The following is a 17389-nucleotide window of genomic DNA, read 5'->3' as shown; positions in this document are numbered from 1 at the left end:
AGCAAAGGCACAACATGCAGGTATACCATGTAGCGTGGAGCAGTGGTCAGAGCAGCAGTGTGAAGCAGTTATCAGGGCAGCAGTGTGGAGCAGTGGTCAGAGCAGCAGTGTGAAGCAGTTATCAGGGCAGCAGTGTGGAGCAGTGGTCAGAGCAGCAGTGTGGAGCAGTGGTCAGAGCAGCAGTGTGAAGCAGTTATCAGGGCAGCAGTGTGGAGCAGTGGTCAGAGCAGCAGTGTGGAGCAGTGGTCAGAGCAGCAGTGTGAAGCAGTTATCAGGGCAGCAGTGTGGAGCAGTGGTCAGAGCAGCAGTTTTCACTGCCTCTGTAATTTCTGTGTTTTTTCTTCATAAATGTATTCCTAAGACATCCCTCTCCTCTCCCTCTTTCCCTCTCTCTCAGATACACACACATACTTCTCTGCTTCCTCAGTACAAAGAAAGAGAGCATTATTAGAGAGCATTTTCAGCTTGTGGAAGAGGACTTCTACCACAGTAAATAAAAGTTCAGAAGTAATGGAGCTATTGATCGTGAACCCTTCGGGAGTGATCCCAGAGTAAAGAACCGCCACAGTCGCTACACACACTCACTCTACTCACACCCCAACATGCCCCACGCTGGCTCTGCACGTGGCCCTTTGAAGAAAGAAGGAAATTAAAATAACAAAAAATAAATAATAAACAGAAAGTCAGACTCCGCCCAATGCTTGAAAGGGAAGGGTTGAAAGTAGAAGATGAAAACGTTCGTGCCTCATTGATTTCCTCTCTCTTTCTCTCTCTCTCTCTCTCTCTGTTCTGTTTGTGGTCTCAGACAGCTTGACGGCTCCTGTCAATGTGACGATCAAGGCGCTGAAGGCTAACTCCGCCGTGGTGACATGGGACATCCCCGGGGGGGATCCCGTCATCGGCTTCGCCATCACCCAGCAGGTAAGGAGCGACGGGGTGCTACCCCCGCCCCGTGAGACCTCTGCCCAAACGCCCCTGCAGGGGGCTAATTATTTCCAGTCACCACGTGCCACTGTCCTGTGGTGCTTGAGGAAAATTAGGCCCGCATCCACGCACCTCTTCATCCGCACATGATCAAGCTCCCGTTTGCGGGTATGCATCATGGGGAGTGGGGGGGGGGGTGCTTCCCAAATGAAGGTTGTCAGGCAGGGAACAGCACACACTTACAGCGCTTTAAAAAGACAGGACGTCACTGTCCTCTGGTATGCAGCCGCCTGCTACTTTGCAAATATTTTCCTTTTTTTTTCTTTTATATTCTCTTAAGAGCAGCACATGTCCCCCACGGGGAGAGATGGGTGGCTGGTTTGGGCAGCAGATGGTGCTGAGGCTAAATACGATGATGAATGTCATTCACGCGTGCGCATGTTCACTGCCAAGCTCTTCAGACTCCTAACCATGCCGTCACATTAAAGACAGCACAAGTAGCATGTCTCCCCACCCTACACCACTTGCACCTCATATATAGATCACAGAGAAATTGCAGGCCTTCTTCTGCCCCCAGACACTAAGAATATACTTCATTACTGTCTGCTGAAACACATGACCATCACACACAGGAGGAACACAGTATCATATATGTGTAATGTGTGTGAAGGGGTATGTGTGTGTTAGGGCAGGGGTGTGCAGATGTAAATGAATCTATGGCTGTGTGTATGTGGACAGGCAGCACACTGAGCTTTCATGCCTGTATCGTTCAAAACAGAAGAAGGATGTGCGCATGCTGCGTTTCATCCAGGAAGTGAACACCACTACGCGCTCCTGTGCATTATGGGACCTGGAGGAAGAGACCGACTACATCGTGCATGTACAGTCCATCAGCATGAGTGGGCCCAGCCCGCTGAGCGAACCACTTCGATTCCGCACACCAAAGGAAGCTGAGCAGCTGGCGTCCAAGAGCAAAGGTGAACCCCCTCACACTGCCGTCACACAGGACATGGCAATACAGGAGCCAGAATGGCTCTCCCCCTAGATGGGGCAAATAAATCCATAATCCTGATGACCATGTCGGACAGGATCAGAGCTGAATCTCTCTGAAACATTTGAACGTGTTAGTCCATCTGGCTTTGCCACCATGAATGACTGAATGTAAGTGTCATTGAAAATCTATACTTTAATGTGTTGTGATTCTAAATCATTGTATAGCCGTTCCCTATGAGTGCAGTATGTGCAGTGATGACAATGAGAATGCAGAGGAATGGGCTTCACAGATCAATGTCAAATTTTACATTAAATGTAAATCAATCATCAAGAAGCACCCATGAACGCATGAAACAGCAATACACAGCTTATGACAGCATTACGCATGATTTATAAAGACCTAATAAAATAATATAAAGTGAACTAAATCTGAACTGAACTTAATCATTAAAATGTGGTATATATATATATATATATATATATATAAATATGAAGAAGCATGAGACAAAATGCCATTAGGGAAACTTAAATCAGGAATCAAAAAAGTCATAAAAAACCAAGGTGAATAAAAATCAATAATGACTCTAGTGAAGTCAGGAACAGGCTCTGACGCCACAGAAACAGAATATTGTTTTAAGCCCCGCATCAATGATGGCACAAGCTGTGTCTCTACAGAAATTACATTCCCTCACAACCGAGGTCATGAACTTTTCAAAAACAAAAAAAAAATTCACTTGTCACTTCTGCGGCTCCAGAGAGACTGTTTTGTTAAAAAAAAAAGAAAAGAAACGTGTGCTGGTGTCAGCAGAAAGAGAGTCCGTTGGCGCTGAAACACAAAAAACATCCCTAAACAACATTAGCATTTCAATGTTGAGATCATCTGTCCCCTGACTCCCAGCTGGCAGAAAGAGAGTGAACAACACGTTCAGCAATTTGTGATGTGAAAGCAGCCCTGTCTCCCCCAAACCAATGCATTTCTCACCCTGAACAACGCATCTCAAACCGGAAAACAGTAAATCTCCAGCCCCAAAACAATATATCTCCCACTCCAAAACAACAAGTCTCCAGCTGGAAAACAGTAAATCAAACAATACACCTCCCAGCTCATAGCAGTACATTTCCAGCCTGAAACAATTCTAATCTCCAACTAGAAAACTTAGTCAGTGGTGTCTTCTGCAATGCCATTGGTTTTGGCTTTCTTCCTTTTGGGTGACTGCCTAATTTGGATACATGTCTGTCACATTGCTTGCTGATTTCCAGTCTATCAACGTAGTAATCCATCATTAATCATGTACACCAACCCACAGACCCATCCCAAAATTGTAGACACTACGCACACACACTTGCTATACCATTGACACACAATGCAACAACTATATAAATTTAAGGATGGACAGCCTGTAAAATCTTGCATTTCTATAGAATAAATAATATATAACAGTATTTTTTTATTTTTTTTTTGAAGGCAATGAAGGCATTTCCTGTATAGTATATTCTATGCATTCAGCTTACTGATTTCATTCAGCAGTTTTTCAATGTCGCATCTCACTCAGGCATAAGTGCACACATGTATGAACTGTCTCCCACATTTGAGACAGGCTTGAGTATGAGAAAGCTATCCTCCCATACAGCACCTTCTGCGCTGTACACTATAAATCTCTGTGAAAGGCCGTTTGTCAACACGGTGACCAGGTGCTCAGGGTGGCATCTGGCTGCAATTGATGCGCTTTTGGCTGGCAGTCTTGCCCTCTCTCTCCACGTCTCTGCCATCAGGGGTGATACAGTGAGGCAGGTCGACACGCATTGACAGCTCAGGGTGACATCTGCCCCCAGCGGCTCCTCGATGCCAGAGGATAAACGAGGACAAACTTACCGCAGAGAAGTACTGAGTTACTGAGGAAGACTGAGTTTCTGCAGAGTACTCAGTTACTAAGGAACACTGAGCTACTAAAGAGCACTGAGTTACTGCGGAGCACTCAGTTACTAAGGAACACTGAGTTACAAATGAACACTGAGCAACTGAGGAATACTGATTTACAAATGAACACCGAATTACTTAGAAATCACAGAGATACATGCACACACATGCACACACAGTTAGAGTTTGAGTATCTTCGGGAAATCCAAATATCTTCTTTTAGCAATACCAGGATTAAAGAGTAAAGAGTCTTGGATCAACAGCGGCCATATTGAATTAAATGAAATAAATAAACAAAAGCCCCCTAACCCTAATTTATTCCTGTTCACGAAGTGTTTGTTTCTCCTCTCCCCTCTAAGGCAGCTTGATAAATGGCTGTTGTTGTGAGGAGTGACTCAGCCTGGCTCAGATAATGACACTGTCTCCATCCTTATGCACATGCAAGAGGATTTGGAGAGAGAGGAAGAGAGAGGGGAGAGGTACAGGAGAGAGATAGAATAGGCTTTTTCAGTAACTCCTGTTGTGATTGCTCCAGCACACAACATAGATGGGGAGAAAGCAAGAGAAACCAAGAAACACCTCCCTCCCCAAATCTGTCACCCACTATTCAAATATTAAGGAAAGGAGTATCCAGACACCCCCTGGCAAAATATCTGAATCCTGGCACCTGTCTTCACTTATTTAAATACAACATACCTGTTTTCTTTGGTGTCCCTTCTCCTCCCTGTCTCCACCCCAGTCCCTCCTGTTCTATTATGACCAGAGACAAAGCATCCAGGTCCACACAGCCTAGGCAGGTAAGCCTGTGGTGTTAAGGAGTAGGACTTGTAACCCAAAGGTTGCTGGTTCAGTTCCACACTTGGGCACTACTATTGCTCCCTTGGGCAAGGTACTTAACCTGAATTTCCTCAGTAAATTTCCAGCTGTTTGAAATGGATATGTGAAAATTGTAACCTATGTATGTTGCTCTAGACAACAGCGTCCACTAAGGAACTAAATGTAAATGTAAACATAGGAAACACATGGTGGGACAGATGCCAGGTCATTATCTAATGATCATGTGACTCCAATGATGCTGGCTGAAAGGATGATACAGGTACATGGTAAATGTTGCATACGGTGATCTTGCATGAACTTGCTCATTTCTGGACCAAACGTCTCAGTCTCTTGAACAGACAGTCTTTGCCTTTGTCTGGAGTCTACATGTAATGAATTAAGGGCCTTGTTTGTACCTGGAGGTGTTGGGTGCCAGAGAACTATGCTGTCCCTTCCTAAAAAGTTTGTTTTACAGTTTGCGGCCAGCTTTTGTGTTCATATAGAAGGACCATCTAAATATTTATCTATCTATCCATTCCTGTGCAGTGGAGAAGAAATCATAAGGATGGAAGACCTATGCGAAGAAATATATTAGTAATTAGAATAAAAAATGATGACAAAACCATTCTGTTTTACAGTGTTGTGTGACAATATGATGAATTTCTGAACTAAAAAGAAATTCTTCACCCGCATGGCAGATCATTCAGATTAGATCAGTCAGTGCGTTACCTGAGTCTCTAAGCTTGCAAGTTTATAGATGCACTTTGCTGCGCTCCTGCTGTATGTTAACCCTGGTCAGCTGGTTTAAGCCTGGTCCACTTGTATTATCCTGGTCATCTGGATTAACCCTAATGCCTGTTTGAACACTATTTTAATCTTAATAGACTGGTGTTTTTGCCCTTGAGAAGCCAGAGACACACAGATATGTTGTATTAGGGGTGCAATCCTTAGAGACCTTCAGCCGTGAAGCCATGTTGCAGACAATAAAGCCAACTCATCTGTTACTTGTTCATGTGGCTTCGGCTGGCAACCGTGACAGGACCAACATTCTCGCCCCAGAGGAGAGACCCAGGAGGGGTGTGAATCCCTCAGGGCCAATAGAAAGAGGGCTGTCAGTATGTCTGTATTTAATTTCATATCTCACTTAATTAACCTGGCCTGTCACCATCCCTGCCGTCTCTGGAGTCACCTCCAAGAACATACTGAACAGAGAATTCAGGGAGGTGCCTCAGGAAAAGTAAAACTTTGCTTCTCTACTTTTTTTTACCCCCATTGCTGGTGGGACTTGCAGAAAGAGAGACCAGAGAAAGAGAGAGAGGACAGAACAAGAGCTCAGGGAAAGAAGTGATGCCAGTAAATCCCAGCACATGGTGTGACAACATTCATAATGAAACAAGCAATCTCTGCTGCGTCTCTGATTGTTCAGTTTTGACAGATGTACACACACACACACACCCACACACACCCACACATACACTCACACACACTCACACACACCCACACACTACATACTTCACTCCACAAAATGTGAAGTGAAGAGGCTGGCTAAAAACAGGAGGAAGAAAAAAAAATGAAACCTGGAATTAGTTCATCCCCTGAACACTCAAAGACAGGAAAATGTTCCTGAGGAAAGCCTGTAGAAGTAATCCACAGATTAAAAGATGTTTTTCTGTCACTCTACCTTTCTGACACTTGGTTGAAACAGAGGGAAACTGAGTGGGAGGGCAACAACAACCAAAGCTTAGGGATGCAGCCATTAGCACCATATCTCCCTTCGCCCGCATGCACATACACACATACACACACACACACACACATACATATATATACACAACACATATACACACAGACACTCACACAGACAGCTCCCTGCAAAACTCGGAGATGGACAGACGACAATGTCTTGGTGGGCAGGGAGGCAGGGGAGTGTCATGGAATGGTGTGGCAGAGATTGCCCCTAACTTGACTGGGATCAGAGGTGAATCAACTCCTACAATGCACTGCAGATGTGAGCCAGTGCTAGCCTCGGTGGAGTTGGTGGGATTCAATCTAATTTTCCAACGCCCACACACCACTGGTCCCACATCCTCTCTAGCAGGTGTCGGAGCTGAATGCATGGGGGGGGCAACAATGTTTATCTGGGTACTGTGAGTGAAATTGAATCAGTCCTTCCCATTTGTGTGGCATTCAGGGAATATTCTAGCCTGGAAAGCAGTATTATAATAGACTGGATTCCCCTGATCTGTGAGGTCACAGGAGGTGACATTCTGCACAGCGTAAGGGACCGCTCTTGGATGCAATCAGACATTCCAACCTGTCCACATGAGAGTGTCTGCTGAAAGAGGGCCACAATGGCCACGCAGTTCAAAGAGCTCCTCATTAAAGCTCACTCGCAGTCTCCATGCTTTCACATCCACAGAGACCTTAAGGATATTAGCCATGATAATCGAGTGCGCTGAAACCAGCCCAGATCAATGCCTCCCCACGCTGTGATTAATTTGCTTTCAGATGTTCTCTACAACAGATATCTCCTGAGCAACACCGCTAATATAAATGTATATATACAAATCTATGTATTCTTCATAGGTCTTGTGCTTCGGAGCTCCTTGACGTGAGGTAAACAATGTCTAATTGAGGCATAGACAGATTCCAAAGAGCGTTACCCGTCCTTCAAACTAATGAAGCATTAATTATAGAAGCCGTGTGCAAGTGGATGCTGTCACTGGGAGAATCTTAACTAGGTTTCTTGTCAACAAGAGACAACAGACTTAAAACGCTGATGCAGGTGAGTCACTCACACATAAAACAGGAGGGAAATTGAGAAATCAGTCTCCCCCACAGGCCGAGTCAGCAGTAATGTCTCGGCTTCCCCATCTTTGAATCCCTCAAATGGCTCCCTGAAGAAAAGCGCACACAGTCTTGTTTGGCTGCCTCCTCTTCCAGATTTACAGCATGACTCCATTTACTTTCTTTAAGGCAGAGTCAATGATTTACTCAGAGAGAGACACTAACTACTAACTAACCCCAGTGTGGCCGGATGTCGAATTTGTGCGTGTCTGTATGCCTGGAAGTTAACTATTGATAAGGTGTGTAAGTATGTGGGTAAACTGTTAGAAAGGTGTTTATGTCTGCAGGTTAACAAACATATTGGTTTTGTTGGTAAAATATTAAGCAGCTGTCTAGATTTATACATACATTACTGATCAGGTGGTTAGTCTCCAGGTAAACCATTGACAATATGTGTGGGTCAAGTCTGCAGATAAACTGTGTAGCAGGTATGAACGTCTGCAGTGGTTTATCGAATGGGAGAGTAGGTCAAAAGATTTTTATACCCACAGGTAAATTCATCCTGCTGCCTCTCTTTCCTCACAGACGAGGTGACAATGGAGGAAGTGGGACAGACTACCCAGCTGAGGGCGGGGGAGCTGATCATCATTGTGGTGGTGCTGATCATGTGGGCAGGTGAGGGATGGACTGTACCAGCAGCCAGGTGTACCCTGTACACACGCACAGTAGCACACACATCAGCACGTATGCAGGTGTATACACACGGGCAGCTAAACAGGCAATCACAGCATGCATGCAAAACACAACGAAAACACAACCCTGTCAACTCTGACAGAGTCTTATCTTTACCACTCCCCGTAATCTAATGGTCCCCTTTTCCACATCGCTGCATCATCTCTGCCTCTGCCTTGGTGGTGCCGTTCCAATATGTCGTAATACAGACGTCTCCGATAATTAGGAAAGCAGAGCTCCATACCCCGCAGTGGTTTTCATTCTTACGGGTCTCTGCCTCAGTTTTAGACAGCCACTCCCCGGAGGTCTGGGCTGACTGGCGTGACTAAGGTATTTCATAGTCTGAAACACCTGTCACAGATCTGGAACAGCGGGAGAGCTTAACTTGGGGGAACAGAGTGTGTGGAGCAACAGTGTAATTGCACCATTGGGGCTTTCTGCTTACCTGACAAATCGTCAACTCCATCTCACTTCTGGACAGCAGATAATAAATCCGCAAAACACTTTAAGAGTTTAATCAATTTTACTGTGTAGCAAATGCAGGGTGAATATATATTTCTCCTCGGCTGCAATCAGCTTTATAGAACAGCAATTAAACCGTTGTTCACACCAAGGTCATTCTCATTATATTACTTCCAGATTCGCTCTAACTGCTGGTTTAATTTTTTGTCTCTTATTTTACAGTCACATATTGGTTGTAAGTGATTATCTGTTTTGTGTCCCCTCCTTTCTCTCTGTCTCTCTCTCTCTCCCACTCTTCTTTGTAAAGGTGTGATTGCTCTCTTCTGTCGTCAGTATGACATCATTAAAGACAATGAACCCAACAACAACAAGGACAAAGCCAAGAACTCATCAGAGTGCAGTACTCCAGAGCACCCGACGGGGGGGCTGTTGCGCAGCAAGGTATAAAACACCCCCACCCCTCCCCCACAGCCCCCTCCAGCCCACGGGCAGGTGAATTGTACCGACGACTAACGCTTCCACACTTCTGGCACAAGACCCACTTCCCCTATTCCTCCATTCCAACAGTAAATGCATCCCCCACCACCCTGCCGCCAGCCACACTGAAACGACACCTGGCAGAGAACACAAACCCTCATCCAAACACCAGCCACAGGTCTCCACCTGTCTCCCCATTGACTCCACCCCAACAGCAGCCAGCATTTCTTCGATCTCTACAGGACATGTGCATCAATAAATCAATCAATCGATCATTCAATCAATTAATCAATCCACCATAGTATCACAGTCCATGTAAAAACATAGCAGTCTCCCTTCACCTGTCAGCACTGGGACATGTGCAGCTGTTTGGTATATTTTGATCACTGCTTAGCCAAGGACTACACATATACTCTTCCTTGTAGGGTTTTAAGTTTACAGTTTTATTTAGACTCTACTTTCAGCAAATCGGTCCAGATCACAATGACCCTTTTCTACTGCAGGGCTGGAACTAGGCAAGCACTAGCTGGTACAAATGCTTTCCCATTATATTCCCTGAAACCAGATCCTGGCATCTGCTCAGATCGAAACAACTGCATAGTCTTCACCTACAGTCCAATGCTGAGGTTTTCCTATGGAAAAAACTACATTCCTCATATACCCTGCTCACACTCACAAATTTCATGTGGAACAATACATTGTGGATTGGCAGTCAAATTAGGGCAAGGAAAGTGAAAGTGATTAGCACGTCACTTTTGGGCTCTGCTGGAATCTTTTGGGACAGCAGGAATAGGGCGTCTCCTCTGTCTCCTCCTCTTGAAAGGATGACAGGACCTGCAAGTGATTACTTCCTGCGTTGGTTGCATCAGCATTTGATTACATTCTTATTTTGGAGCAACACACTCAATAATGTCAAGCATGAAAGAACCATCACTGCCTGTTCTCATAAACCCCTGATTAAGCTGTCCTTTTGTCACAAGTTATACCTTGCTTGCCACCAAGCAGTAACAAATGAACAAATACAGAAATTAGAAGGTATGGAGACTTTTCTTCAGCTTGCAATATTTATTTATTTATTTATTTATTTATTTATTTATTTTTTGCTGATTCAATTTTCAGGTTTCACTTTTCAGACTAGCCAGCTAACATGACTAATTAGCTACAAGATACACCACTGCAAAATCTGTTTTATGAGGCTGAAAAAATTATAGCCAACTAGTTCAGTAATATTAAAAAAGACAAACGCCATGGTAATCAACAGCAAAAGTTAATTAGCCAGTTAGCAGGCAAGTGAATAAGCAAATGGTTGACTTATGTGCATGACTACCCATCCATAGAAAAAAAGTAGTCAATCTGTACATCATGTTCATTAAAAAAATGTTAAATTGTTCTGTATTCATTGATTCATTAATTTGGAAATGAAAGTGACATCTAGCTAGCTAGCTACTCTCAAAAGGGCATTTTTATAAAGATTCTTTTTATAAAGATTTTGGAACAACTGCCTGTTCACAGCTACTCAGTGGACAGAGAGCAATTCCAAAGCCTTAAGACTTAAACTACCAACAGTTTTAGTCCCATCACTTTCTGGGTTGCTGCATTTTTATGCAGGAGCCTTATCCTCAAGAGTGATGAGAGAGCCACTTCATTCTCTTGTGACTAAGAACAGTGTGAAACGGTGAACCTAGGTGAAATCTCAGCTAGACTGATGTGCATTCATCTCTGTCGGGAGCGAGCGAGAAAGAGGCCATTATTTCTCTCTACCTCTGGTAGTTTGATGTGATCAGCAATAGTGTGATGATCTTTCCTTCTGTCACTGGTTCCACACTTTGAAGGACCAATACCGATGGAAGCACTGTAGTTAAGTTGCTTGCCATTTACATCCATAGCTGGATGTGGGCCAGCACCTGTGACTCTAGGTGGCTGTGCTGACACTGTACAGTGGGAGGAAAAAGAAGGACAATTCCTGGAACCTGAACTAAACGAGCCAGCCTGGTTCCAGCGCTAAAGTGGAAAAGGTCATACTAACCCCTTTTCTGCTCTAGGGCTGAAACCAGTAAGGCTCATAATAACGCCTTTTCCACTGTGGAGCTGGAATCAGGCTGGGTCATTCTATCCCAGTTACACTGAATACCTGGGGCCCAGCAGGCTCTTTTCATTATGAACCAGGTTGGTTCCAGCTCTACTAAGGTCAAAACTAAGAAGCAGAACCCATAACCCTCTGCTAAGGCATACTGTGCCACACATCTTCTTTACAAAAAGGGAACTTTTTGAGTTTAAAAACAACACTCCAAGTCCTTTAACTTTTCACTGCAAAACACTGTCCTAGCTCCTTGGAACTTAGTGTTGTCATCCCCACCTCCCCCCACTGTTCCGAGTGCTACAGATACAGTGCTTGATGTTCTATATGTTCTTGTTCTCCAGAGAGCAAGCAACACCCCCCAGCTCTGTTCCAGTCAGGCCTTTAGAAAGAAACTGGAACTGCCAGTCAGAAACTGAGGATTTTTTAAAGTAGTCCTACCTTTTAACAAATGCTGTATTGCCAAGGAGCCTCAACCTTGCCCTTTAGATCACGCTGAAATCCTAAGACAGTACATTTAATATCAAAGGTTTTTATATTTTATGAGAGAATCTCAGCCTTTAGGCAGTAAACAAACTGCACATATTAGAACCAGACATGCAATTTTTCTGCCCATTTATCACGGCATTGACTATGTACTAAGATTTTCCAATAGGCTCCATGTTCACACAGAACTGGAGCCTATCGGACCTCTTCCAGGTCTGGCTTCAGTCCATCTGTCTTATGGTGTCCGCTGTTGTTTTTGCCTCTTCAGTTTCCCAAGAACAACAGGAAGCCATCTGTGAACATCATTGAGGTGTGACTGTTCATCCTCATGCAAAAAGACTGATAATCTAAACCCGGTGGACATCAAAAAATATATTTATATATGTGAATCCCCTGTGCTGCTCGGGATCCTGGGAAGAGCCAGGATTTCTGGGAGAGTCTTCTCAGCCCACCTTTTGAAATAGCTGGGTGGATGTTTAAACTGGGAGATTCCCTGGGAAAAAGAGCCTTGGCCAGGGGCAAGCAGAAGCTAAAGACCAGGCCTCTCTACGAAAAGACAATGGTACGACCGCAGGTCCACCACAGGGCCGTGGGGATAAGCCCTCAGCCATGGAGAAGCCGGCGGTAAAGCACCTTGGGATGCAGATAACAGGGAAAAGACCCTTTTTCTCGGCTTCGTTTTCTTATCGTTGAACAAACAGCTCTCCCACATACTATCACCGAGGCTAGAACGCTTGGGAAAACTGCGCCAAACTTCAAACTGTGCTATTCCCTTGCTCTGCCTCTCAACAAACCATCCTTCTCTCTCTCTGTCTCTCACTCACTCACACACACACACATTCACATAAACTCCTCTCTCTCAGTAACAAACTATCTCTGTATCTCCCCGTCTAATACACTCTTCTCAGCACACTCCCTCTGTCAGACACTCTTTCAGACACACTCCCTTTCTTTCCTTCGATTTATTTATGTTGTTATTCATCACAATGAAAAACTGAAGCCAGAGACCACACAACATTTAGCGGTGATGGGCCAGCTCTGCAGACCTCCCTTGGATTTCATCGCTAACATTCTCCAAACATCGAGAGGCATTTTGTCCAAGCGCTAACTTCCTCTCAGGGCACGCAGGGATTTGTCCAGAGACCGTGCGGCTAATTTTAGAACCACTCCTGACATCAGAGAGCAGCTTGGACGCCAAGACTGGATCACAGCAACACATCTCATGATTGTGCCTATTCTCTCCCTCCAAGTTTTTCAACCCAATTGGAGATCAAAGTCATTTGTTGTGACAGCACACATCAAGTACATCAACTAAATGTGTCAAAATTCTCTCCAGCACACTGAGAGATTGCTGTCTTCGATAAGCACATGATCGTACTTTACATACAGCCTTCGACACACTAATGTTTTCATTGTTATTATTATTTTTATTTGTTAGTAACATTAATTGCATGGCCTGTCATTAAAGGTGACTGATAACGTTCAGACAGACAGATCCAGTCACATTATATTGCATTTGCATTTCTTGAGGTATGTTTTAAAAACTTTTTAAAGGTACCTATGTCTGTCACTGTTTTAGCCCTGTCTTACACCCCAATAGTGATGGTTTTATGGGAAAACTTACAGGAAAAATCCTTTTGGGTAACAGGAACAGAGTGGACAAACAGCTCAGGCTACTGTAATGCAGAGAACCACCTAGAGTGGGGCACCTCACCTGTCTGGGTCATCTGTCTCATGCTTACCCCTACCTGTAAGTCACTGGTCTCATGACCAGGGTTGACCCTATCCCATCTGTCCTATGTCCAAGCATACACCTTCACCTGTCTTGCGTTCTACTGCTCACCCTCACCTGAGTTACCTGTCTTGTTCCTGTGTCCAGCATTCCTCCTTACCTCAGTCCTTTCCTGTGTCCACCATTCACTGTCACTCACTGTCAGTGAGTGTCCCATGTTGTGGCATTCATAAAACATACATCTTTTACCCAGGGAGAGCAGTACACCTTCACCTTCAGCAGTACACCTGCGATTTGGGCGGAAGGGGTTGAGGAAACTTGAGTGTGCCATTATACTTTCCTTATAACCTCATCTTAATCTTTATTTGCCCTCCACCCACTGATTTTATGATTGAATAAAGTAGTTGAGTGTCTCAACGTTGACAGAAACCAACTTTCGATAATGTGCTCGTAGATCAACCTCCTCTTGTCTTTATGTAGGTATAATCTGTGCGATAGTGACCAGGGAATTTCTCCCCACAGTCACCACCCAGAAAGAAGGGCTTCTATACAATAATTTACAATTAAAATACACACAAACACACACACACACACAAAGAGCCACAATGCCCCCTTTCCCACATGTGTGGACTCTTTGACACATCTCTGACAGGTGTTTAAAGGGGTAGACGGGAGGGGTCAGGTCAAAGAGCAACATCCCCTTTATCTTCATGGGGTTATGGAGGGCTCAGGCCAGAGATACATTGTGTAATACATTTGTAAAACTGCCTTAAATTCTTGTTTTGGTAATCCTGTCCATTGGAATGGAATGACACAGGTACACTTTGAATGACTTTTAAATTCTGATGTTTTGTTTGCTGTAAATGGAGGCGGTTATTTGAAATACTGTCCGGTTGTGTCATGTTGTTTGATTGTTCGAGTGAAAATGATGACAACAAAAAAGTAATTTTATGCTTTTATTGAAGGTTCTGGTAAGATGGGGTGACACTTTTTGGCACTTTAAGCCAAAAAGGGGGCCTGATCACTTTTTTGAGTTTCATGGGCAGTTTCAAAGCTCTGTTTATTGATTCTTATCTCTTTCTGGAGGAATTTCATTGTGTTTTCCTATTTGGCGTTTTTAGTCATTTACAGATGTATTGTTTTCTCTTTTGGGTGTTGTATATATTTATAAAAAATGAAAAAATATGCGGTGAGGTAAAAAGCAGGAATTTCTTTGGCAAACCTGTTACAGTATAAACTCAGCGTTCTAAAGGAAGAGATATTATTCTAAAGGAAGCTCCATGCTAGTGATTTTAACCCCTCTGCCCCACCACCACCATGCTGCAGTAATAGTCCTGTAAACCAGTATTTTTGACTTGTGACCCAGCTGGACCTCAGCATTGGCTCTACACAGCTGCTGTGAACAGCCCCAGACAAAACCCATTTGGGGACATAATTTTTTTTAAAGAACAGCCATAAATGTGCTACATGCCCAGTACAGGGATTTTTATAGCACAGTAGAAGCCAACACTACTTCCAGTTCAGACGCAGCATTGTGCTTTTTTGTGAAAATGAAAACATGGTCGAAGGTACTCAATCTTTATTGTCTGATTTGGGAGCAGTGCAACGCTGCTGTTTCTCCGCACTCCCCGGCTCACAGATGGCTGCTATATTCTGGCATCTTCCACTGCTGGTTTGGGGGTCACCCTGGGTCTCGCTGTGAGCAGATTGATGTCATCACACTGACACGGCATGCAGTTCTTCTGCATTGTGCTGAGGGAGGTTCCCCTCTCAAACACCTAAGAGACACCTTTGACCAAATTATCCTTTAAACAGCTGATACCTGACCCAGGTTTCTGGGAAAAATGTCAGACATTTGTATGAAAATGAAGTCTGTGGATGTGTGTGTTCTGTCATGGAAGCTCACAGTAGATCTGGAAGGACGGGGGTCAGCAGACTGACAGCTGACTACCAATTCACACTACATCACACCCCCTATCATAGAATAAGCAATGGAAAAGGGAGAGAGTGAGTGTGTGTGTGTGAGAGAGAGAGAGAGAGAGAGAGAGAGAGAGAGAAAAAAAAAGAGAGGGGCCAGTTTGATTGACGCTGAGCCTGGCCATGAGTTTTCCAGGCCAGGGTTCCGCTCCATTACCCCAGCCTATTAACAGCTCTGAGCTGCTGAAGGTGGAAACCATCTTTCCTGAGCAGAGATTTCATGTTGCAGTGCCACAGCTCTCCGATCGATAGGGGCCTGCGGATGAATAACGGAAAATGACGACCATCTCCATGGACATTTTCTTTGAACTATAGCCATAATGGCAGCCAGCGAGTTTAAATCCATCAGAGCTGAGAGCTGGCACAGCATTTCTTTTTACTCAGCCTCTGTTTAGCGAACCAAGAAACCCCAAAACAAAAGCCTCAGCAACTTTACACAGTAAAGCTTCTTTCATTTACCCGCAGCATGAAACCTTACTCGCCAGTGACTTATTTGCAGTGCAATAAGAATGAGTATTTATAAAGAGCTGTGTAATTGAATTAAGATTTATTTTTTTCAGACTGCTAGTGCTCCATTCATATCATCGGTGTTGTCAAGCTTTGGGCCTTGTCCAGCTCATACCAGCCAATGACACGAAAGTGTATTGACACACAGCAAAGAGACACAGAGAACGCTCTTTTCTAAACTGAACAATTACTTCCTTGTCAACATTAAGCATCCTTTCTCTTGAAGAATGACAGATATTTACTGTAAACTAACACCGTATTCCTCATTGAATGTGCAAATTGTAGAGCTGTCATCTAAAAAAAAATACAATATTAGCTCAAAAGACATTTCAGTTCATGCAGATTACCAACAATCTTAGATCCCTCTGATTTCTAGTGGAAGTAGACTTCTCAATCTAGCCTGACCTTCATCTCCTCTTGAAAATTTACTACTGCTAATAATAAAAAAATAAAATAATAATGATGATAAATAATAACAACAACCAGATGCTTGGTTTAAGTGCATCACGGCAGGTGACTGACGACCCCTCCCACCTTCGTCGGTTTCATTAAAAATGAATCCTGCAATACTGCGAGCCTCTTGATCATCCACAGGAAGAAGTCTCTGATTTAATTCTGCGAAAACAGTGAAAAGCTATTTTTGCGCCACAAAGTCAAGGGCTCAAAAAAACACCAGGAAAAAAAAAGGTCCCACTTGTGCATCTTAGGAGCTCGGTGGGCTTTCCAGAACAATGCAGTTCCACAGCTCTTTGCAGTCGTAACCACCACCTAATGACCAGGTCACACTGGGGTTGAAGATGCCTCTGACAGCAAGTCGGAGACGTTTTTGCCCAACGTGGCTGGGTGCAGGGTCACTGCGTAGCTTCAATCCATTGCCTTATTTCAACCACACCCCCCACAGCCTCACGCAGAAGGGCCCCTCAGCCACCCCAGATCCAGCTAGGGCAGTCAGCTCTCTCTAGCAGCGCGACATCCTATCCTTCCATCTACCCCACTCGGGGGGGGGGGGGGGGGGGGGACAAATCGGCTGAACAAAAATTTCGCAGCACAATGGGGGGAGCTTTTTGGCAATTCTCACTAGCCCCTATAACAGATGATAGAGAGCCTCGTTACGGTTACCGTGGGGAGTGCAGTGGTTTAAAGACGGACTGTAATAATCCAACATTCCACTTTTACTACAGTAAGGACATCATAGTGTCATAAAGCGAAGTAGCTGTGGAACCATGAAAACACAGGTGTGGGAAACCTTTAAAGTGTACCTGTAAATTAAACTGGGCATACACAGTTACATTGTGAATACAGTCAGCAGGGGGGAAGAGGTTTGCATTTTTAATTTCTCTTTCAGAGAGAATGCAGAGTTCAGGCCTAACTCATTTCCTTGTGGAATAATCGGATCATTTCCTTCAAGCATTCTAAATTAAACACTTTCCTGGAATTAAAGAATTGGAGTTTTAATGAAATTGAGGAATGATTGAGAATTATAGGGATAGTAATAATCAAG

The 17389-nt window shown here is 44.1% G+C and overlaps 1 protein-coding gene across 2 annotated transcripts in view; it reads left to right on the top strand.

Annotated features, from left to right (window-relative positions):
• The window catches only part of fndc5a (fibronectin type III domain containing 5a), a 35936-nt gene extending 21800 nt beyond the window's left edge, over positions 1–14136 (top strand). Inside the window, exons 2-6 of one of the 2 annotated variants that reach the window (XM_036542536.1) lie at positions 806–921; positions 1703–1901; positions 8024–8113; positions 8940–9073; positions 11941–14136. In XM_036542536.1, coding sequence (XP_036398429.1) covers positions 806–921; positions 1703–1901; positions 8024–8113; positions 8940–9073; positions 11941–11988 — 587 coding nt within the window. In that variant the 3' untranslated portion in view covers positions 11989–14136. Of the gene's footprint in view, positions 1–805; positions 922–1702; positions 1902–8023; positions 8114–8939; positions 9080–11940 lie in introns of those variants that run through there. The other variant, XM_036542537.1, reaches the window with a different exon arrangement.
• The last annotated feature ends 3253 nt before the right edge of the window (positions 14137–17389 follow it).

Source organism: Megalops cyprinoides, chromosome 12 (assembly GCF_013368585.1).
Source record: "Megalops cyprinoides isolate fMegCyp1 chromosome 12, fMegCyp1.pri, whole genome shotgun sequence".
NCBI lineage: Eukaryota > Metazoa > Chordata > Actinopteri > Elopiformes > Megalopidae > Megalops > Megalops cyprinoides.
The sequence above is the reverse complement of the archived record's forward strand: the minus strand, read 5'-3'. Positions and strand labels throughout refer to the sequence as shown.